The 24324-nt window shown below is 43.9% G+C and overlaps 1 protein-coding gene across 1 annotated transcript; it reads right to left on the bottom strand.

Annotated features, from left to right (window-relative positions):
- Window positions 1–6350: 6350 nt before the first annotated feature.
- Window positions 6351–22471, bottom strand: PPIF (peptidylprolyl isomerase F). The gene is made up of 6 exons (XM_033148725.1): window positions 22173–22471; window positions 18597–18627; window positions 16112–16200; window positions 10177–10273; window positions 9144–9219; window positions 6351–6807 (listed from the first exon to the last, which is right to left on the bottom strand). The coding sequence occupies exons 1-6, from the start codon at window positions 22407–22409 to the stop codon at window positions 6672–6674; spliced, it is 666 nt and encodes a 221-aa protein (XP_033004616.1). The 5' UTR covers window positions 22410–22471; the 3' UTR covers window positions 6351–6671.
- Window positions 22472–24324: the final 1853 nt, after the last annotated feature.

The raw sequence follows: 24324 nt of genomic DNA, 5'->3' as shown, positions 1-24324 counted from the left end.
GAATACATCCCTTTAGCACAACATGAATGTGTGACATTCTTTTAATAATGATCAGCATGTATCAAACATCTGGGGAGAGGCCAAGGAGAGAATGCAGCCAGAGGTCAGTGTGTTAAGAGCCATTATTCCACAATCTGTGCACAATCTGGGTGTAATGCTTGGTTGGGGATTATGTGAATGTATGTTGCATCCAAAATACATGCCTTTTTGAGCTCTAAGTGCAACACACTAAGGGTGTGTTCACATTACCGCCTTAGAACGCAGTGTTGTCATCCCCTCCCCAAGCGTAACTTGCCAACTCTTTCCCCTCTAGCTGTTCATGTCATAAATTAGGAATGGCTTAAGGACTTCAACTGGTGCGAAGCTGGTTTGAGAAACGACACCTCAAACGGCAGTATTTTGTATCAAAGTACGTACAAATATTCATTTTTTGATAACGTCATGTGAACATGGGTTTTAAAAACATGTACTGGAAACACAGTGATTGCACTGTGTGAACAAAGAGCAAATAAGCTCTGAAATCAAAGCAGCATTTGAGAATCAGCACATATATTGAGTAGAATCAAGTAGTAAAATGGTTCCTGTACTGTACCTTCTGCAGGTGGGAAACCTGCATTTTAAAAAAAGTTCCACACAAACCTTACCAGCTACATAGAGCTGGCCCTACTGTTTGACAAAGGGAGGCAACCACTCCAGGCAGTAGATGCTGGTGGATAGCAGCAGTAGCAGCAGCTGCTGCCCTTGGCTGTTTCTCCTAAGTCTCCCTAAGCATTCTCCTCTGTTGCCTCTTATTCAGCCTCCTATTCTGGCCTCTGTAATTGACTGCTAACCTGAACTCTCTTGCTCCAAAACTAGTTAGTTGTTCTGACCTGGAGAAGCTCACATGCATGGCTGAGGTTTTCTGATAAATGTGTTCATTGTTCTAAAACCCAACAGGTGGAACTCAACTTCCCAATTTCTAAATCAAGAATTGAAGCTCGAGTCTGTATACTCTCATGTTCTTCTTTGACTGCCATGCACTGCATTATTATACATTATAATTGCCTGCCATGCTTCGGAGCTTGATGCAGAGTGCATTAGTAAAACTGCTCATAACAATTGCCCATAACAGTTTCCTTAAAAAGCACAAAGCACCTTAGCATTGTTTAATAGAATGTTCTATATAATAATGGATCTCGTTGTGTATTAGAGAATTGCAGTCATTCAAACACATCCAGTTACAGTACATTTCATATTTGTGTGGGGCAGGTTATTGTTTTTTTTTGTTATTATGGTAAGTTTATTATATTTATATATATCATAAATTGCCCTGTGATCTTCGGATGAAAGGCGGTATAGATTGATCCAGCTGTCCCCAAAATTAATAGAAATCAATAAAAATACATAGCAAACTGAGGTTCTGCCCCCCCAAAAGGCCTGCCCTCCCCAACAAAAAACCTGGCTACCCCCATGCGGAATGGGCTAGCCTTTGTAGGATTGCCCCTATTTTATAGGCCTTGTTTCTAGGCTTTTAAGATCAGCCTGATACATAGATATACCTATTTATTTTTTAAATGTATTTATATATAATTCTCTAACCAGTGCTTTTAAGTGGTGACTAAAAAAAATCTAAACTGCAAGGCTATCCCCTGAGAGTAAGCCTGATTCAATTGAATTACTTCTGAGTAGACATGGTTAAGGACTGAGCTATAAAATGTTGCATTTTTCCTTAGGCAATCTTATGTGGATACTTATTTCTGGTTGTAAGCCCACTGAATTTAGTAGGACTTCTATGCACGGCCCAGCTGTATCACTAAACAGAGCTGTTTGATGTACATATAAAATATTAAGATAAGTGTTGCTTGAAAGGAATGCTTGGAAAAACTTTGCTTACCAAGACCTTGGGATTCAGTTACTGACGGCTGTATTCCCAATTACACCCACGTTATCACCCAACCAATCCATTTGTGACTCAGTTGCTGGCACTGCCTCATGTTACGAGGATTCAAGATTGGCTACAGACTGATGTAAGTCAATCATTCTGTCTTGTAGTACAACCCTTCAACCAAATACTTAGGGTATAAGCATAAGAGCAGACTCAAGCAGATAAGTGATTCATTTGCGGAGGGAAATCACTTCAGGAGGACAAGATTCCAAAAGGATTACCTACTCCTCTGTTCCAGTTGTGCATGTTTCTTTGCAAATTGCTATGCCCTGAAAGGGCATGCCATGTTCCAGCAGCTGTTTGACAGTGGCTGATCCTTTGGCGCCACCTGCTGATAAAATGAGTCTTGGGCTGTGTACACATTACCAATTGCTGTGGCGCACTACCAGAGAGTTTGAAGCGGTCTGCACATGACATTAGCCACAATCCTTATCTATCCGGTAATTTCTTAATACTGCTGTTGTGCATGTTCAAGGAAAAATGCATCATTTTCCAACCAATCTGAAAACATAAGCCTTATTCCCTTTGCACTTAAGCTGAGGTGTGCACATTTGAATGTCATTGCACATGTGCAGACAATAACTTACATGAATAGGAGAAGTCTGGTGGGGAAGCCAAAGAGGCAATGTACACCAGGTGAAGCTATCCCCACCCTTGCTCTGGTGTGGACAGCAACATGCAAATGTGAGTTGCGACACAGTGCAGGAGAAAACCACCTTGCAGCATTTTAAGCTGCCAACATGTAAATAGCCTAGGATGGGTGGTATCTTTCTGCCCATTTCAGTACAGCAGAGATGGTTAACCTGGTGCCCCCAGGTGTTGGACCCCTACTCCCATCAGCCACTGCCAGAATGGCCAGTGATAACGGATGTTGGCAGCTGTAGTCCAACACCTGCAGGTTAAAGGCTTTAATAGGAATTCAGGCTCAGGATGCTGAACATCATGCAGGCACTACTCTTTGAAATCATTTTTTGAAATGCACATAATTCTAAACACTTTGGCACACCCTGTTTTGATCCTCTCTGACTGAGTCTGCAACTCCATGCACACTATGTGGGACTCCATGGGACTTTTGAATAACCATGCAAAGGAACCAGCGGGTTTGGTTCTGTGCCCCCCCCCCATTGGTTAATAAGGAGCCGTTTCTTCTGTCCTAATCGCAGGCCTATGGAAGGTTCCAGGGTGTCCATGGAGATGAAAACACCCTCTTGGCAGTGTGCTACCTGGCAACAAGGGCCTGGTAGCAGCTGGTGTTTTGGTCTTTTCACCCAGCAGCAAAATCTGTAGCTCTGGGCTCTTTCTGGGCAGGAGTAGCAGACTTGGTGGGATGCAGTGATGTGAAATGACAGAGGCTTTTGTTCTTCCTTTCCATCCATCAGCAAACATCCAAAGAGCCACTCAGTTCACACCAATACAGAGGCACAATCCGTTGCCCTGACTTTACATTTAATGATGGCTACCATCAGCACCATTAACCAAGCATTAATTCACGTAACAGGCTAACCTGCAATCTGAATACAGAGCAAAACTTTGGCTACTCCTTTAGCCTCTCCACTGTATCAAAACCTCTAGCTTCTATGTAAGGGTGAACCAAACAACAAAGTCTCTGAAATAATGGAGAAGAGCAGCATTTTTTAAAAAATTATGCAAGGACAAACTCCCATCCTTTAACCAGACATTAAAATAATTCTAACATTCCATAAAATGGCACAAAATTTCAACATACCAAATGATTACTTTTATCCAAGCTAGTTAACCTGTCTATATCTAGAGATGGGGCTTTAGAAACATAATGCTACATAGTCCAATGAATGTAGATCACCTTCATGAGACAGGAATGGATCCACTCCTGTGGTCAGGCTCTCAGCTGGTTGGCCTGGCACTGCTGTAGTAATGGCCTAGGGTCTTCAAAGCCCAACTCCAAAATAATCACAACTCTGACAATCATCGGTCTCGACTTTTATATGAACAATCACCTAATTTTTTTGGGGGGGGGGGTTAGAGAAGAACCCTCTGCTAGAGAACATGCCTTCATGAAGTTGCACTTTGGTAAACCAACCTAGACCATCTCCTCTGAGAGCAATGTCTCACAGCTGACTTGCTTAAGCAGGAACCAGGAGGTGATGAAATCTGTCATAGAAATGAATGGGTGACTAAGAGCCCACAGTCAGTCACCCAACCCAGGAAGGCAGCATTACAGGTTTAATCAGATTTGAGGTTTGGATCATCAAGAGACATTTACATTCCCAAAGGGGTGGTGTGTCTAGCTAATGCAGCACCACCTAAAACAAATAAGTGCTTTTATAGCATATGGCTCTGAAACAGCAGCACGTCACAGGAACTCAAGCAATCTTCCAACAAGTGAAGGGAAGAAACAATGGCTGCCATAGGGGTGGCTAACCTGTGGTCCTCTAATAGGTTGTTGGACCAACTCCCACTAGCTCTAGTCAACATGGCAAATGGAAGCTATAGTCCAACAACATTGGGGGGGAGGCGACAGGTTCACCAATCCCGATTTTAGACGTCAACAACAGCTACAAATATGGACTTATGAAGGCTCTGTGCTGGTGACCTGCAATAGGTGGCCTCTATTTGGAAAACAGGACAATGGCAATAAACCTAGTAGAAGCAGCTGCTCTTGTACATCTTCTCACGCTATTTTTGCCTTCGTACTTAGAAAAGAAACTGACCATCACTTTTTACAAAAAGGTATTTAATGACCTTACACATACAAAAAAGAACATGTAACAAAAATACCAGTTATTGATACTCGACCTAAGCCACACAAGTTAGATTGCTAGTAATTCAAATATACTTCAAAGAATGCAAGAACAATTGACCGGAGGTATCCTGTTTGTTTTTAAATTAACCTTTCACTGCATGCACGAGCCTAGTGCAGAAAGTAGTATTTTCAACCTGCAGAGATGCTACCTGCTTTGGGAAAAAACACTCACATCATAGAAGGGCATTCACATTTTATATATTTACTATACCAAATGCTCAGATTCAGCTCCCAATAGCCATTCACTATAATGTACTTAAAAATTAAAAAGGTAGGTCTGGTTAAAAAGAGCTATGCGAGGTTCCCCGTTTCATTTCCCCCTCAACAGAAGCCATGCGCTATCCACAAGCAGGAGCCAGCTCCAAGAACACAGACTTATCAGCTTGTTTCAACAGGCCATTTCAGAGTCATGTGCAAACACAGGGAATCTCAGGATGTTTCAGCCATCCTTCCTTGCTCTGTACCCGTGATCATAAGTTCATCACTGCTGGCATGCAGTGAATTTTGAACACACCTGAGAGAAAGCAACATTGCTACTGATTACGTGGGTCACTTTTCCTGCGATTCAGGATATACCTACACCACAAAAATCGGTACCATAGGAATTTGTAGGATCTGTGATGGGGATGAGGAATGCTCAAGGATCTCTGGGACTTATCAATACCCTCCAACATCAAGAATTGTTTGTCGGTGCAGTAAGGGAGACTTATGATTTAAAATGGTGTTAGTGTAGATATATCCAGAATATGAGCCAAAGGGCCTCCTTATTGTTTCAGTATTTCTTCCTAAATTCAGCTTGCTTCAGCTGAACCTTCCAATCCTATAACTCAAGTGGAGAGTGAAGCAAGTTAAGTAGGAGAAATAATCCACTGCTTCAACTTTTCCCTCCTTGCATGATTCTACCAATCTACATAGCCTCTCTCAGCTACTTATTCTGGTTTTAAGTCAAAGCACAGAAAAATCATATTTAATACCAGCTCCGACATAAATCAGACCTACTATATTTGGAACACAGCGAGATGCTCTCACAGTGGATCCAGCACAGTAGAGAAGGACTAAATAATAATTTTAAAAATCATTATAAGAAAGGCCTTCCCATTCTCAATTTTAAAAGTTCACAGTTGCATGTCATGTAGGTCTGGCTAGTTCCTTTCAGAATGTCTGGCTGATCTGGTAACATGCTCCCAGATTCAAATCCTAACAGTAGCGTGTCACAAGCATTACATTCTAAGCAGTCAAAGTAATTATTAGTTAATTCTGCCCTTTGTTAAAAGTTCCAGATGGTCAAAGACTGGAAGAAATTTAGAAGTAGGAAATCCACTGATTCCATGTACTTCAAGTACTGGTGTACCCTTGCATAAAGTGGATCTTTAGCACCGTCTGTTGTATTTTCTCAGTAGGGGGAGGGGAGAGAGTGCTGTTCATTAAGTTACCTTGATCAATCAGCTGAGCTCCCAAGTCACATCCGTTAATCATTTAGCTACCCATATTCTGACATGCATTAATACATTCATTTGAAATAGGAGAGTTCAAGTTCAATCAGACCACAGGATAATCTTTAAAATGTAAGAAACTTACTTATAAGATTCTTAGAGGGGGGAGTAACTAAGATTTCCAGCTCAGATTATAAGCTACTTCAGAGGATTTTTAGCAGATCTTTGCTAGCAGCCATTGTTCTTGTATTTTCCATTATAAAGCACTGAAGAGAACCTTCAGTGTAACACTTAAATAAAAAGTAGTACAATTAAAAAAACAACAACAACCAGAATATGGTCATGTGAGATCAAACGAATTTTCCAAACTGAAATTCTTCATATACTTCTATTGTCCTTGATCATGGCTCAGCAAGGAGTTAGTATCCTTATCAGTACAAAGTCTTATCCAGATGAGAAATGTGCAAGTAATAATTCACGCAGATTCCCTTTTTTTGCATCAACAATTCGCCAGAGGCTCCCACATCTTGACTTATTTCAGCTCCCCACAGTCAGTGATGACAATCTTCTTTGAAGGCTTCCCGCTTTTGGAGCCAAGGCTCTCGATTTTTTTCACAATCTCCATCCCTTCCTTCACGTGGCCAAACACAACATGCTTCCCATCCAGCCTGCAATACAAACAAGAGTAATGTGCAACGGAAAAAGAAAATTGCAGTATGAATGGGAAGGAATCTAGAACTAGTCGACTTGAAACACGGGATAATTTTCTTCTTACTGAAAATGTTTTATTCCATGCCAGAAACACTCAAAATAATAAAAATCACACCAAACCAGGAGGAAGCTTAGCAATCAGCTTGGCACTGAGAAGCCACTGCTGTTGACATCTAATCCAGGGATTCCCAAACTTGGGTCTCCAGCTGTTTTTGGACTACAACTCCCATCATACCTAGATAGCAGGACCAGTGACCAGGGATGATGGGAATTGTAGTCCAAAAACAGCTGGAGACCAAGTTTGGGAAACCTTTATCTAAGCAAGCTAAAATTACAAACCATAAGCTTGACGTGATTTTGACACTGTTTAGATGTGGCATAAAAATGGACAGATATGGCCACCGCTATGCCTCTGTGAGGGCTCCTAGAGATGGCATTTCTGAGCAGATGGATGTGCGGACAACCAGCAGCCCAACCCTACTGGTGCAGCACTCAGAGAGTTCAATTGTTCTGAGTGTAGTCCAAATGGGCTCTATCTCAGCTTCCGATCCAGCAATCTTTGCAAAGCTCTACTCCACTTCTTTCTGGGGTGGTGGGTGCAAGACTTTTCTCAGACTAAAAGATACCCAGACACTCTTAGTCAAAGGCTTAAAACTGGGTGGGGTAGGAAAGACGACATGCTTTTCCCCCTGAATACATTTCTTAGGAGAGATGTACCATTTCAAAACTAAATTTAAAGTGGCAGTGGATAGGCTGGAGCATCACAGAACCTTGGACAAGGTAGATTTAACTCTAGAATGTTCTGTGAGAACTGGACCGTGAGAAGAGGGCACTGCGCTTCTACACAAACGTTTTTGCACTGACACAGGCTGATGGATAGTGTGAGACATGATTTAAAGTCTGCATGTTCAGTGCAAAGTTATTTGACCCAGCCCTTAGGAGAGCAGGTAAAATACCAGAGGTCTCCTGTCAAATCCCAAATATAGTGTTTAGCCTAATCAACCAAACAGTTAAGGCTCAGAACCTGACATGTGCTAAGGCAACCAAATGCCAGCAAGCAACTCAAGGCATTTTCATTCTTATGCACTCATTATGGGATGTGTTAGTTGAAGTCACTCTAGCCCTCTAGCACTCTCTCACTTGCATACTGCGTTGATTCACCGCATGTGACGATGGAGTGACTTTGTGCTCATTAAGTGTTTGACTAGCAGGCAGGAAAACATGATGCAGTGCTCTGCCTGTTTTCCTCCAAATATGCATTAGGCATGTAGGAAAGTTACGTATGGGAGACAGCAATGCTATCTACACTTTGGCAGAATTAAATAACAGTGTTGAGACTTGTACTTATCGGACTCTTCTCAATATGTTGCTATACAAGTACATATTTGCTATTCCTATTACAGGTGCACCAAAGCATTTATGGGCAGAAATGGAGCTTTCTAAGGGTTGGGTGAATGTTTTCTAACCCACGTGTCTCCTTTGTAGCCTTTATACTGGCTTTTTATGGCTGCTTTTCCTTATCTGCTTTTGCATAACATGGCATCACCCTCATTCTGAATGGGACCATTATTCACAATTAACAAAAGTTTTACTTTACGTTTTAAAAAAATCTAACCCTGTACCGCTTAATGTATTCTAATTTAAAATCAGAGCTTACAAGAAGCACTTGAGGAGCACAGCTCACTTCTAAATGGAAATTAGATGGAGCAGGTGCAGCAGCTTTTGTTTTTGTTGGCATCAGTCTGTCTCGAAAGACAATCGAGTGTGTCGCTGGGAGTGAAGTCAAACCACTGTAATAGCAGTGTCCTTCCTGGGGCACAAGCCTGGGCAGTGTGTCTGGAGGTCCTGGGCTGCCCAGACAAAGGAAAGCAGAGCAATACATTTGGCACAAGCTTGACTGCAGAAGTTGCCAGAAGGAAGCGTACAAGGCGCCATTCAAACGTCTTCTGGACTCCACTCTGGATTTATGTAGGGTTTGCTCCTTATCCTTTTCTTCTACCAAAGATAACCCACAAGGCAGAGGAGGTTTAGGATCATAGTTTTCCTTCTCCTGGATAGGCTACCTTCTCAGGTTGATGATCCTCATCTGCCTCTCACTTCCCTCTAAAGCAACGGCTTAACTGCTTATTAAAATGTATAAAACTCCTATAGGGAATTTTCACAACCTATACAATTCCATTTGCTTCCGTCATGCACCGTAGCAAGGAACACAAACATGTGCAATTTGCCAAGCTTTGAGAAAGCTTAGTTACAAAAACAAGCCCTTCCACATGTGTGTTTGCAGAATGCTTACCAATCAGTTTTAGCTGTGCAAATGAAGAACTGAGATCCGTTAGTGTTGGGTCCAGCGTTGGCCATTGAGAGAACACCTGCAACAACATCAAGACAGCAATGTAACTTCACTGTACTAGAACACAGAACAAAAAAAAAACCTAACACGCCATTCAAGGAGTTTCTGCATGAAGCCTCCTCATTGTTTTAGGTCCTGCATTTAAAAAAACCAAGAGAATGCTATTCCACCGAGAATTCACAAAACATGCCATTGTAAGCATGCAGTAAAAGATCTGATATTGTACTGGAAGAATCAGACACTGGCTCTGGTTTATGAGAGAATTTCCACAAGAGGGACCCATTAATTCTATCCCCTTTGCCAGGAATCCAAGGTTACCTCTTCTCACTTGTCTATAAACCGGCTGACTCTATTGCTTTTTGACAAACAAATCCTAAGCTCAGCTTGGCAAACGGCAACACCACACACATAGCCTATTCTAATTAAACAATGGAGATGTTAAAAGGATGAATAGCATATCCGAGACAGAATAGCCTATCTGAGACAGAACTGTGCAACTTAACTGCTACTTTTTGATGGGGAAATTCTGAGGGTGAATGGAGCATATGAATATTGCCCTGTGCCATCTCTTTCTTTTGCTATTGAACAAGAACAACACACTCATGCAATCATGAGCTTTCGGGAAATCGTGGCTGTCAATTTCAACACAACTAATAAGTGACAACAGTTTCAAATTACCACTACCTGGCTGTAATATGGCGTTTTAATTATGCTTGTTTAAAAGCTCTGTCCTAGAACTTGAGACTTAACAATACCAATGCAAATAAATCTATCAGATTTCCACAATCTGCTTCAGACATTGGCGTGAGGCCCAGTAATGCCTTAGTCATTCTCAGAAGCTGGTCTTCTGGCTCGTGAGCTTATCATATGATCAACAACTTCAGCATAGGCTTGGAAATTCAAGCATAGGCCTGCCCTACCTACACCAACCCTTTATGCAAAAAACAAGAAATATGGGAGGGGAAACTTAGCTTACCTGGTCCGATATGTTTAAGGGTGAAGTTTTCATCAGGAAACCGACTGCCGTATATTGATTTGCCACCTGTTCCGTTGTGATTTGTAAAGTCGCCGCCCTGGAAGGGATACAGGTTTTGTCAAAGTACATACACATAGCAACATATGCCTGTTCTAGCTGACTAACTTATGGCCAGATAGCACATACAATACAAAATACTGTATTTAAAGTGGTTTTAAACATCAGAGTTGCTAGCGCTGCAGGGTGGTTAGGAGAATGACCTACGAGTGAGGTGAGTTCACACTTCAAATCTCACTTCAGCCTCAGACCCACTAAGACAGGCATAGGCAAACTCAGCCCTCCAGATGTTTTGGGACTACAACTCCCATCATCCCTGACCACTGGTCCTGTTAGCTAGGGATGATGGGATTTGCACTAAACAAACCTCTACCCTTTGCCTCCCACCTGCTCCAACAGGGAGAACACTAACATACCTGACAAGGTTATTCTTAAGAACTACTAAAACAATATATTCGAAGTGTTTTAAGAAAGTATCATCAATTGCTGACGTGGTGTTGACCTGACTGGGGTTCAAATCCCCAATCGGCCGTGAAGTTTACGGGTGTGTCGTATGCAAACAGGGCCATGTATTGACGATTTTTAGACCACTGCACAGTGACTATCTGTCACCTTGAGGACGAAAGCACACCAAGAATATATATTCCATAGCAGCAGTTACAGAACATGTAAACCTAGGATTCTGCTGCTTCCTTCTTTTTAATGTAGCTGAAAACTACAGCCTTCGCCAATTTCCCCAACCTGGGGTACCCTAGACATTTTGGACTACAGCTGTAATTAGCACTGGGAGATAGCAATATATCGCCCAGGACCATTTTTGGGGGGGGGGGGGTTAGTATATCGCTGGTGAAACTGTCACCAGTTTCCCTCAGCCTCCATCGCAAGAAACAAACTAGCTCGGAGCTGGAAGCAAAGGGACTCAAGCGGCAGCGGTTTCACCAGTGATATACCGCCATCACATGGCAGAAGGAAAAACAAGCTGCATCAGCGAGTTGACAATAAAGCTTGTTCCTCCCTCTGCTTCTTTAAACCACTTGACTGAAGAGCATGCTGCTGCTCTCCCATCAGCAAAGCAAAGCAGTTCTACAGAGCCCCAAACCTGCCACCAGCTTGTAGGAGCCAGCGTTGGCATGGGGGCTCTGATAAAGTGCTCCCCCCCACTAAGAGATCCCCGAACCCTCCTCCTGCTTGCATGAGAGGAGCGGGATCACTGCTGCTCAGCTGGGAAGTGTGAAGCCTGCCCTTCCCAGGGGGACTCAGGGCTGGCTCTGCTGGGGGCAGGAGCTCATGGTGAGAGCTCTGGCAGTTTCACCCAGCACCTCGCCGGCTGGAGCCAATGCAGCTTTTCCCCCATCATCACTGTTTATCGCCAAACTTACGCTTGGCTTGCGATGTTGAAAATCCATCATTGCCCAGCCCTAGCTATCATTGTTCCTGACCATTGGCCATGCTGGTTGGGGGGTGATGGGAACTGTACTCTAACATCACCTGGAAGGCAAAAGGTTGGGAAATGCTGGCCTAGATTAATGCACCTACAAGGACTTTCGAGTGTCACACAACAACAACTTTGCACCCCAGGAAAGATTAAAAAAAACTGCTACTGAAAAATCGCGTGCTTGGTTTGTTGTCACAGGGTCACTGCCGTCATGAAAAACTAGTGCAGTTTCATTTAGAGGAAAAAAGGTTCCTAAGATGATTAACAGTGGTTATGCTTGGAAGGAACTGGGAAATAATAAATTACATCAATACCTTGGTTATATACCTGAACAAGTGTGAAAGCACACCCTATAATTTAGGGGCATTTAAATTGTCAAGGTTCAGTACCTCTAATTTTGCCAATTAGCTACGTCACGGTGACTTCACATTTTAGTTATGAAATGACAGGCATTCATACTAAGAGTTTAGAAGATGTATGCCACAATCTTAAGAGAGGCTTAAGATCAGAACTTTACATCATAAACTCAAAATATTACCTCCTGAGAATCTGTGGGAGGGAGATAAGAGGCAGGAGTTAGGAACAACCTTGTCACAGCTACTGTGACGCAAGCATCTACTGACAAATATTCCTTATTTCAACACTATGAAGGAAGGCTATTTGCATGTAAGAACTACTCTTTCCCTCAAACATCATGGCCTGCAAACAAGGAAAATAGATACTTTGGTTCCAGCCCATCATTAAACAGCTTAGCTATTTGTCCCTAACCCTAAGTAGGCACCACTGTCAGTCCTATGCTGCTTTAGGTGAGGAAGAAAAATACACAGCTCTGGAAGAAGGAAACATTCAAAAAAGAAGATGAAGATGAAGATGAAGGAGGAGGAGGAGGAGGAGGGGAGAAAGGTTTAAGGCTTGAGTAGAACAGGAATACAGTCTTGTTTTTGATAGATGATTAAGTTTTAAGATGATAAGGAGTAAGATAAGATATAAGTTTAATTATTTAGGCGATGTTATAAAATAGGTTAAGAGGTATAAGATATTAAGGAATTTTAGTAATTAGAAGGTAGATTATGAGTGGGAATCTAAGAAGTTACGAAAAGGTATTTGCAAGGGACGCAGGAGGAGGGGGCAGGAGGAAGTCCCATCACAATGTGAGGAAGTAATATTAGGTATAAGAATTATGTATGTTATTATGTTTTGTTTTTATTTGTTGTTTATGTAGTTTTATTTTATGTATATTTGTCGTAAAACCTTAATAAATACTATTATTTTTTAAAAAATACAATCTTGCTTCTTTCCAGATTGTTTGGTTTCCAAGAATCTGAAGCCCAGTTACTCATGATGTACCGGTAATTATTTTAAGGGCTTTCATCTCAAATGCATTCAAAGCCATTTGGCTACATACATAGTTGAAATGCACCCACTATGTGCAAGAGGAAAAAAACCACAATTCTCTAGACCACAGCAAAGAAGATACTCAGATTTAACTTTGTCTCCTTTCTTTAAATCTAGGATATATAGTGGGGAAACTGGTGCCTCCTTCTGTTGAACTGCAACCCCTATCATCCCTAACCATTGGCCATGCTGACCGAGGCTGATGGAGAGTTCAAGAAGATATGGAGGTTCACAGGTTTTCCACCATTCTGGGTGTAACTAAAATCCTTTGTGCCTTTTTTTTTTTTTACAGAAATTTGGGACGAATCTGCATCCAAATGAGAAGGAACTGCCACCTCACACATGCTTCAAGGTAAACATTTTGCTGACTCAGCCAATTTAACTGCAATAATACAACAAAAATGTATACTCTTTCCAGGTTTGGTTTAGTTAAAATACACCTGTGATATTTCTCTTTCAAATATTTATTCTATTAATGCAAACACTAATGAAGTTTATGATGTCAGAGATCAAGGACAAAATATATACTTGTTGGTTTTTCTCCTACCAAAGCTCATTACAATCCCACACAAACAGTCAGCCCTTTTCCTAACAAATGGTCCCTTTAGTGAGACAGCCATTTGTTTTTAGCAGAGGTAAAGCAGACCAGGATTGTTTTCATAAGGCTTTCCCCAAAGCAAACTGGGCAACACCTGTTATTTACTCATATTAAACAATAATTTTATTATTAAACAATCTTCTAAAGGTGCTACTGGAAGGAATTTTTTTGTTTTGTTTTGAATACTTTTCTAAACATCCACAGTACCAACTTTCTAGGTGTATAAATATTTTCAGATGCATTGTGGAAATAATACTCTGATATACCTATTTCCTGCATTTGAAATGCCACATATTGACAGAAAACACTGCACCATAGATGCAGTTAACAAACAGCACCCTATCCCCAAACATTCCTTAAACTGCTTGTGGAGGTTCCAGTGAGTATAGAAATCACGGAGGTAAACACAGGGGAGGGAAATATTGGGATCTGCCTATCCCTTCATTTAAGGTGAAACTCAATTTTAACTACAGTGGTACCCCGCAAGACGAAATTAATTCGTTCCGCAAGACTTTTCGTCTTGCGGAAATTTTGTCTTGCGAGGCACCGTTTCCCATAGGAACGCATTAAAATTTAATTAATGCGTTCCTATGGGAAAAAAAGTCCGGGGGCCCCTTCCGACCGTCACCGGAGCCTCGCCGCGCCGTGTTTTAAAGCTACAGGGAGCGAACAGCAGCACTGCTGTTCGCTCCTTGCAGCTTTAAAACGTGGCGCGATGAGGCTCCGGTGGGGAGAGGCGGCGTCGGATCGCGCACGGCCATCCAAAATGGCGGCGCGATCCCACTCCGCCCCCCCGCGCACCGGAGACTCGCCGCGCCGTGTTTTAAAGCTACAGGGAGCGAACAGAAGCATTGCTGTTGGCTCCCTGCAGCTTTAAAACGCGGCACGATGAGGCTCCGGTGCGCGGGGGGCGGCGTCGGATCGCACACGGCCATCCAAAATGGCGGCGCGATCCCACTCTGCCCCCCCGCGCACCGGAGCCTCGTCGCGCCGTGTTTTAAAGCTGCAGGGAGCCAACAGCAGCACTCCTGTTCGCTCCCTGCAGCTTTAAAACGCGGTGCCGCGCCATTACAGGGAGCTGTAAAGGCTTACCTTTTTCTCCGGTCGGGAGGGGTGTTGTGCATCGCATCCATCTTGGATCGACTGTGCATGTCTGGAGATCGCAGACATGCACAGTCGATCCAAGATGGACGCGATGCACAACACCCCTCCCGACCGGAGAAAAAGGTAAGCCTTTACAGCTCCCTGTAATGGCGCGGCACCGCGTTTTAAAGCTGCAGGGAGCGAACAGGAGTGCTGCTGTTGGCTCCCTGCAGCTTTAAAACACGGCGCGACGAGGCTCCGGTGCGCGGGGGGGGGGCAGAGTGGGATCGCGCCGCCATTTTGGATGGCCGTGCGCGATCCGACGCCGCCCCCCGCGCACCGGATCCGCGTCGCGCAGCGTTTTAAAGCTGCAAGGAGCGAACAGCAGCACTCCCTGCAGCTTTAAAACACGGCGGGGCGAGGATCCGGTGCTTACAGTGGTACCTCGCCAGACGAATTCGTCTTGCGAAAAAGAGCCATAGACGAATTCGTCTCACGAGTCAACTAAAAACTCGCAAAACCCTTTCGTTTTGCGAGTTTTTCGTTGTGCGAGGCATTCGTCTTGCGGGGTACCACTGTACTCCTATTGCAGCTTCCAGCCTTCACTGTAAATTGCAGCTTTTAAAGTCCCCTCTTCGCCCTAGTGAAATTGACTGCTATTTGCTCCACCACCCAGAGGTCCTTGGAGAAAGGACATGACAGAAACAAAAGTAATTCATTTCATTCCTTGGGAAATGAAGATGTCATGCCTGTTACTGATGCTCCATCTCCCTTTTATTTGATTGTGCCTGGTGGCTGGAGGACAGCACTTTGAGCAGCGATTTCCCTTCAAGTCCTGGTTTAGCCAGTGGCTGACAAAGTATCTCTCAGTCCTTTTTTCCATCTCCCTTTTATTTTGATTTGTGAATCTGTCTGTCTGCTGGAAGTCACTTTCAGCAGGTTGCCATAAAGGACCTGCCCTGCTACCTATTGAATCCTGACCCTGATTCAGGTAGCCTGCGAATGATTTAGCAACCAGGTTATCCACGAACATGCAAAGTGGATCCCCTTCTTGTAGAGCTGAACTCCTAAGACAGACAACTCTCCACAGCTCGCTGAAAAAGAGTTCACCCGCAGAAGCTGCCAAGTTTGCCTTCTGTAAGATGCTCCACCACCCAGGTATACTGTACTGACTTTCTGAGAATTCACAAGATTATTACATGGCAACTTGACAGCTGCTGCTGCTGCTGCTGAACACAGGGATACAAGGCAAGAACTTCCCAGTGCTGCAGCAAAGGCTTTTCCTGATAATTGCATTTCTTCCAATTACACCTCAGCTGCTCTTTCAAAACTTCAAGTGGCTTAGTAGAAACCTCCAGTTTAATTACCTGGCACATGAAAGAAGGAATGACTCGGTGAAAGGTAGATCCTTTGTATCCGAAGCCCTTTTCTCCAGTGCATAGCGCTCTAAAATTTTCTGGGGGTGGAAAGGGGAGAAGGCAGCATTGTTACTAACAAGGAAGCTTGACAACCATGACAAAACACTTTGTACAGCTATACAAGCAATGATAACACAATCCATCCCACACAGCGTGCTTCAATGCCATATTCTGAACAGAATTTTAGAATTATTATTTTTTTTGGGGGGGAATATTATACCAGGGGTGTGTGCAATGATTCCTACATTTACTATAAACCTCCTCCTGCCACTCCTGGTTGCTGAGATTTGCATACCTGAAATTTGTAAGGGCAAAAGGGCCTTGACATTTTAGGCATGCAAATAGCTGACACCAACTCTGTGCAATTTCGCAAGCTTCAACGGAGCTTCAGCTTCAATGGAGAGCCTAAGGAAAGGTGGCAAACTCATGTCTGGTCTATATCGCTTCAGGTTGTGGTGGAAGGCTGACATGTCTCAATGTACACAGAAAATCAGGGAGAAAGGTTGTTCCAGGTAACGCTTCTCTCCAGGGTGCTAGTTTTCCATATGCATTCCATCATGTCAATCCCCAACTGTAGACCCCAACTCAGAAACAGGCTTACCACCTGAGGGGAAAACAGGTCTTGGGGTGCAATGCTGCACCTTGGCACTCAGGCCTAAAAGGATGCCCACAGCACCCTGTTCCATCCCTGTTGCACAGACACTTCCTGCACCACACACTAAGGCAACTCTAGAAGGGCCAGGACCAAGGCATCCCATGAAGAATGAAGGACTGCAGACAACAATGAGCTGTCAGCAGAATCCTAGTGCAGTGCATTTGGTGGTAATATTTTAGGCATACCATGAAGCTCTTGATCACAGCATTGTTGTTTATTCTTAAATATATTTGCCAATAATGCCAATAAATAGGCACTCTACAGCTGGGCTGTAATTACTCTTCTTGGAAATCCTTACTTGCCTCTAAAATTTTTATATTTGCCATGATTTAGGGATTCTTTTGTCTTCTGCAAGAGGAAAAATTATGCAAGCACACAGGCACTCTCCATTGTGCACAGGAAACTCTTGCACGTACAGGATTCCAATATAAAAAGATGCTGGATTTGGGCCAGTATTTGCACAAGCCTATCATCTTATAGTATTTTTGCACAGCTAAAAATCAACAGCAATGAAGCGATGGGCACACAGACTCACAGAATGATGAGAAACTAGGGCTCACAATTACAGCTGCTCAATTAAACATGTAGGTCTACTTGAACTTGATTTAAAACACAATCCAATACATGTCTACTCATAAATTAAATCCCACTGAGTCCAATGAGGTTTACTCCCAGGAAAAGTGGGTATAGGATTGTAGCCTTGGTCACGTCATGAGTTTCTATGAAACAAGGACGTGAGTGCATGTTCTTACAGGTAATGTTCCTTTAAAGCTCCATGTCCAAGCACTCCCTCTTATTTTTTGCTCCAGAGCTTTCCCCGTGAAAACCCTCTCTTTAAAGCTCAATCAGAACAATCAGTAATCCATGGAAAACTTGAACTGATATTTGCTCCAACTGATGCGGGTGGCGCTGTGGTTTAAACCACTGCACCGCTTGGACTTGCCGATCAGAAGGTCAGTGGTTCAAGGCACCACGACGGAGTGAGCTCTCGTTGTTCGGTCCCAGCTCCTTCCAACCTAGCAGTTTGAAAGCACGCAGTGCAAGTAGATAAATAGGTACCGCTCCGGTGGGAAGGTAAATGGCGTTTCCATGTTCTGCTCTGGCTTCACCAGAAGTGGCTTAGTCATGCTGGCCACATGACCCAGAAAAACTGTCTGCAGAAGCAGACAAATGCTGGCTCCCTCGGCCTGTAAAGTGAGATGAGCGCAGCAACCCCAGAGTCGTTCACGACTGGAATTAACTGTCAGGGGTGCCTTTACCTTTACCAACTGAATGCTAAAAGAGCTGGTTTTTGCAGGGAAAACTTGTGGCAAAAGAACAACAACAACAAAAGCAGCTTAGACACGGAGCTTTTAAGAGAGGACATGTGCCTGGAAAGAGCAGGGCAAAAGGCAAGTGTGGATAAGCAAACACAGCAAGAAATGAAAAGATCAACATTGGGTAGGAGCAGAGTAGAATCAACAGAATTATTCAAGTGAAAACTCATGTTTATGTAAAATAGGAACTTTGCTTGCTCAACAATTTCATAATTTTAGGATTCCAAAAAGTTGGGAGTATGTAATACATAAAGCCAAATCTGGAAAAGATCTGTGCTACAAATAGGGAAGATTAAGTGAAATAAATTCTCCTTTATACTCCTTCCCTCCAACCACCTTGTTGATTGTAACTTTAAGACATTATTTTTGTTTTGGAAAAAGCATTTCAATTTTCCTTCATTTTCTTGCCAACATTACATAACCCTGAAAATTCAGTAAGGGCCTGGCAAAAGTATTGTCTTACCTGCAGTCTTTGGCACTACATCAGCTTTCAGCTATTAGGAGGAGAAAGAGAGAAAAAAAAACACATTATCCAATGTAACATAAAATATATAATCCATTCTTTTTATATAAAAACAACACCAAAATACCAGTATTAGCTAAAAGCATAAAGATCTAAGCTCCACCAAGTACCAACTTTACAATTCTATGATTCTATGAAAAATTAGTCAGCTCAGCAGAATTACTAGCAACCACAGCTACACCAGAATTAAAACCCCCCCAGTAGTTTCAGTTTGAAACTAAAAAGGAAGAGGAAGGGCAAAGGGCAACAAATCTCCATGTGTGGAGATCTACACACACACAGTAGAAATTTCACAACATGGAATTTTACTGCATTATATCCTTTCATCAGTTAAGTACTGTAGATTGCACTGGAGAAGGAAGTGGGCTAGCTGAGTTGTCAAAGATGCTTGCAATTACAGAAACAGCAGCCCTAGCCCAATGTATAACTTTTTTATTCTTCTGAACATCCCTGCCTCTGACCTGCTTGCTTGGCATCATGTGATGTTGTCTGTAAGCCTACTCACAATCACCTGAGGGTGTCATTAGGTCAATTTAATGACACATGGTTTAACACTCATGGTTCTTGGAAGTGATCCTGCATGTAATTGCTTGTGGGAAGATTACAATGGAATGCTTCCCCCACATAACCTTCCCAAGAGATTTCCATATGCACGACTTGGCAAGCATTTAAGATCATCTAGAAAGGTACATGGAAAAAACAAAGGCGAACCAATTTTTATACAACACCATCTCTATGTGCATATGAGCTTAATCAGATCACTGACAGTTACTTCAAGTGTGAGCTGCTCAGACTTGCAACCTACAAGTGTAGCCTAGTAACCTTTTTTTTAAAACACATATGCCTACCTTCCAACATGTCTGTGCTTTTGGGAACCTCAAATTTGTGAACATCGGATTTGGGGCACAGAGATACTATGGAGTAAAAAAGAATTGGCTCTCAAAAAGCTTCTGCTCCTGTTTACGTGGAAGTGATTTTGACTTGTCATCTGCAACCAGGCTTGGAGATATCCTTGAGATATCCTTTATAATATCCAGGCTATCTCGGAAGAATTATTAATTGGATAAAAGCTACTGCACCTGTTTTGTCTTTTCCTACCATCTCCATAAATATCCTTGGAACAATTTAGTGTGATCAGATCACGAGCAAACATTTCCAGACCACAATATTTGTAGTACCCTTATTGTAAAAGGTATAAAGGGTACACAACATAAGAGCTTGCTGGATCAGGCCAAAGGCTTATCTAATCCCACATCCTGTTCTCACAGTGGTCAACCAGAGATGCCTGTGGGAAATTGGGGAGCAGAACATGAGCACAAGAACACTCTCCTCTCCTGTGGTTCCCAGCAACTGGTATTTGGGAACCTTGCTGCCTCTGATTGTGGAGGTAGAGCACAGCCATCATGGCTAGTAGCCATTGACAGCCTTCTTGTCCATTAATTTGTCTAACCCTCTTTTAAAGCCATCCAAGTTGGCGGCCATCACTACCTCCTGGGAGAACACGTTCCATAGCCCATGTGCTGCATGATGATGTGCTTTTATCTGCCCTGAATCTCCCAACATTGGATGCCCATGAGTTCCAATGTCAAATGGAGAAAAACTTTTCTCTAGCCACTCTCTCCATGCACAATTTTAGACACTTCAATCACCTACTGCTTGCCTTTTCTCTAAACTTAAGACCCAAATCCTGCAACCTTTCCTCACAGGGGAGTTGCTTCATCCCTTTGATCATTTTAGCTCCTCTTTTCTGATAACATGTTGAATTAGATAGGAACCGTTGCTTTGTCTGAAAAATCAGCGGGGACTTGGATAGATAAAAGCATTGCCCTAGTTAGTACAACATCAACTTCACTCTCCTATTTCCCACGATCAATCAAGTCCTGCAGTTTGCGCCTTATATTTTGAAGATTATTCGGTCCAAAAGAAAACATCTTACTTGCTTTCCCTGTTCATTTTCTTTAGTACCAACATTGAACCACGTTTCTAGTGTATGTAAAATTTGTGGTCCAATAATCCCTATTGGAATATTAAATCAAAGACTCTCCAGGTGATGTCAACCATAAGCGGAGTTAAGTCAGTGAGGGAAAATAGCATCTCTCTTTGGTGTACCTGTGGGATCATTGCTATACATCCTGAAAAGAGAAGGTCCCTGAGGTCTCCAAGCAATACATGAGGGACCAAACACCTTCAACAACTTATTTTAGCCTGTTCAATACAGTTCCCCCCCCCCCAAAAAAAATTCTATTACACAAATATCACTTTCTCTCTTACTCTTAATATAAGCCATTAAATTAAGCTCGCCAAAGGAATTCATTTCAGACTAGCGGTCCTTTTGGGGAAGGGATTCCCGCCGAAAAATCAACTTTAGAATAGGTAAGAATTCACAATTCTAATAAAAATATTCATTCTCCCACTTGTAGGACACATGTCCAAACCTGAACTCAATTAATACCTGACTAAGTTGTCTTGACACAAATATGAGTTCATGGTTTGTTCCCTACTATCTCAAATTCAAAAGGTGCCATCCTATGGCCGTGTCAAGCTCCTACAGCAAAGGTTATGCAAAGAAGGGTTCTATGTAGTTACTAAATGTTACAGAATTCCCTTTTCTCTGGAGAAATGTCAGTATCTCAGTCTCTGCCTCCAACGAGTAAACTTCCCCCAAAACTCTGTTGAGGAGGAATGGGGTTAGAACAAAGTAGGTTGATTTATTCTAAGTAAATGCCAAAGGCCCTTGGCTCAAGGAGACATCCCAAAAAAGGCACCCTGAAAAAAGCAATGAATAGTCAATGCCACACTCTTAAGTACAAAAGCTTAATGGACATTCTCTACGTTGCTATCTTTTGGTCCCCATTTTTTCCTGAAGAAATTCAACAACCTGAGTTAAAGAACTTTCACCCTGTTTGTTTTAAAACACAAGAGCTTTGCTTATGGGGAGGGAGAGGGTGTTAGCAAAGAAGAGGGCGAAAGAAGAGGGAGAGGGCATTAACCCCAAAAATGTTTAACAACCAAACTGTAACAAGCAAACTAAAATCAACAGGTGGTGGCTTTCTTGCCACCTCCTTGCAAAGTGATAAGAACTCACTTCCAAGCTGCAAAATATCAATTTTGATAAGTGTCATTGGATCCCTTACACAACAACAACAAAACAATGATGTCTGTTAGCAACGCTGATACAGGCAAAGCTAAGCCCCTGACAGTATAACGGCTAGAGAATTGGATATGGGGGCACCAGGGTTCAAATCTTCACTCATCCATTAAGTTCACTGGGTGACCTTGGGCCAGCCACCGTCTCTCTGCCTAACTAACCCACTTCACGGGGTTGTCGTGGGGATGAAATCGGAGGAGAACCATTGAGCACCTGGGAAGAAAAGGCGGTCTCCAAATGCAATAAATAAATAAAACAAGTCCCGCTGCCCTCCCCGAAACGCTCCAAGGGCACCCCAGGGACGCGGGAAGGCGCCAACCCCGCGCGCCCCGCTTAAAGGAGCCCAGGGAGGAGGAAGCGGCGCGTACCTCCAACACGACCCGGCCGAGGGGCTGATTGTCCGCTCCCACGTCCAGGTAGACCAGCGGGTTGCCGCCGTCGTCGCGCTTGTGGCCGCTGCTGCAGGCACGGCGGCAGGCGCGGCTCAGGGCGCCCTCGGAGGAGACCTGCAGCAGCAGCAGCTCCCCGGAGGCAGCGGCGGCCCGGCACTGCTGAGGCTGCCCCAGGAGCAGCATCAGGCGGCGGGCAGAGCTGAGCGCCAACATCGCTGCGGCTTGACGGCGCGGAGGATGGAAGAAGGGAAGGACGGACGGACGACACCAAGCAGCAGTCCTCCTGCGGTGGCTGGAAAAACAGAGGCAAACTTCGGCGCGGTCACTCAAAAGGAAGGCAGGCAGGCAGGCGCGTGCGTGCGTGCGTCTCTGTGCGTAAAAGCGGCCGGAACTGAACAGCCATTCCGCGGGCTCGGGCCCTTTTTAAGCGCTTCCTCCGCCTCCGCAGCGCCCCCAGAGGCGGGAGAGGGACGCCCAGCGAGCGCGGCTGCGTGGAAAGCGGCGGCAACGGCGCTTCGCTCTTCGTGGCTGATTAAGCGCTTCGTAATGGTGGGAAGCCTGCTTCTCCTCAATCTCCCTTTCCCTCTTCTTCCTTCTTCTCTCCCCTTTCCTCTTCTTCACTGCTGCTACTCCTCCTTCCCCACTTCAAATACTTGTTTTTGCTATACTGAAACCCCTTAGAGCGACGGTCCTGCCGAGGCGCTCAAATCCCCTCCTCGGGCGCTTTGGCAAAAATCCTGCGGTTGTAGAGGTGGAAAGGACCCCGAGGGTCATCTAGTCCAACCCCGAGCAACAAAGGAATCTCGGCAAAAGTAATCCACCACAGGTGGTCACCCCCACCCCCCGCTTATAAACCTCCAAGGAAGGAGAGTGCTCTCATCTACTGCCGCAGGTTTGTTGTGTGAGGATGAAATGGGGGCACAAACAAACAAACAGTGGCAAGAACACCCGAGGAAGCCGGTTGCCCTACACTAAAACAAGCGCCATTGCGCTCGCTCACCCCCTTAATGTAGGGTAGAAATGGGTGGGAATGACAGCAGGTGATGATAATGTAATCGTAATAGACAGGACTTTTTTTTTTTAAGCCGGAACTTGCTAGAACTGTGTTCCTGCATCCCAGGTGGGCGCCATTACCGTTATAAGAGAGCAAGGGAGACGTTCATGGGGAGCTCCAGCACCACTTTTCCTGGAAAAATAGCACTGGTAATATGTTGTTGTTGTTGTTGTTGTTGTTATTATTATGTGGTGAAAACAACAATAACAGAATGTTAGAAGCTGTACAGAAGGTGGGTTCTTACAGTCTAAGTTGGGCAGAAAACTAAAAATGGCCACCGTCTTCCTAGGGCTGCCAGCTTAAAGGGGGGGGGGGTATAGCTCAAGATTTTTTGGGTGGGGGAAGCATAAATGTAGAGATGGGGAACCAGTAGCTCTCCAGTCCAGGGCAGCCACACTTTTAATATCAAGCAGGCCACAATAATATTTTGACACAAATTGTGGGCCGCACATTGCCTTTTCCCGCTTGCAGGGTGGGGCTGGAGCAAGACCAAAATGTGACACACACCCCCCCCCACTTGCCCTCAAGCTGCCTTCCCAAAGCTGGCAAAATGAGGCACCTGGTTTTGGGAAGGATGCAAGAGGCTATGGCAGGGTCCTAGAGGCCGAGCATTTCACTTAAGTGGCTTTAGGAAGGCAGCATGAGGGGTAAGGGGGCGTTGAATGCTGTAGAGGGCCGCTAAAAAAGGCCTTGAGGGCTGGCTTTGGGGCCATGATGGACCACCCTGCTCCAGACATTATTAGCCACTAACTCCCATCAGCCCCATTCAGTATCGCCAGTGGTCAGGGATGGTGCCCATTTTAGTCCAACGTCATCTGGAGGGCGTCAGGCTCCCCACCTCTGCCTTAATGCTTCATTGAAAAACAATTAAAAGCACAGGAACTTAAGACTTTTCAAGCCAAAAGTATTCAGGCTTTTTTTTTTTACCAGTAGACTCTCGACCTTTCTACCTGATAGGCAGAAAGTCAACTGGAGCAGCTTTTTCAAGGAGTGGTTTTGATGTATTTGCTTAATTTGTGTACTGTGTTGTGGTGGAAAGCTCAGAGCTTATGCCAGAAGAAAAAGATGGCGGCT

This window comes from Lacerta agilis, chromosome 5 (genome assembly GCF_009819535.1).
Source record: "Lacerta agilis isolate rLacAgi1 chromosome 5, rLacAgi1.pri, whole genome shotgun sequence".
Classification (NCBI taxonomy): Eukaryota; Metazoa; Chordata; class Lepidosauria; order Squamata; family Lacertidae; genus Lacerta; species Lacerta agilis.
The sequence above is the reverse complement of the archived record's forward strand: the minus strand, read 5'-3'. Positions and strand labels throughout refer to the sequence as shown.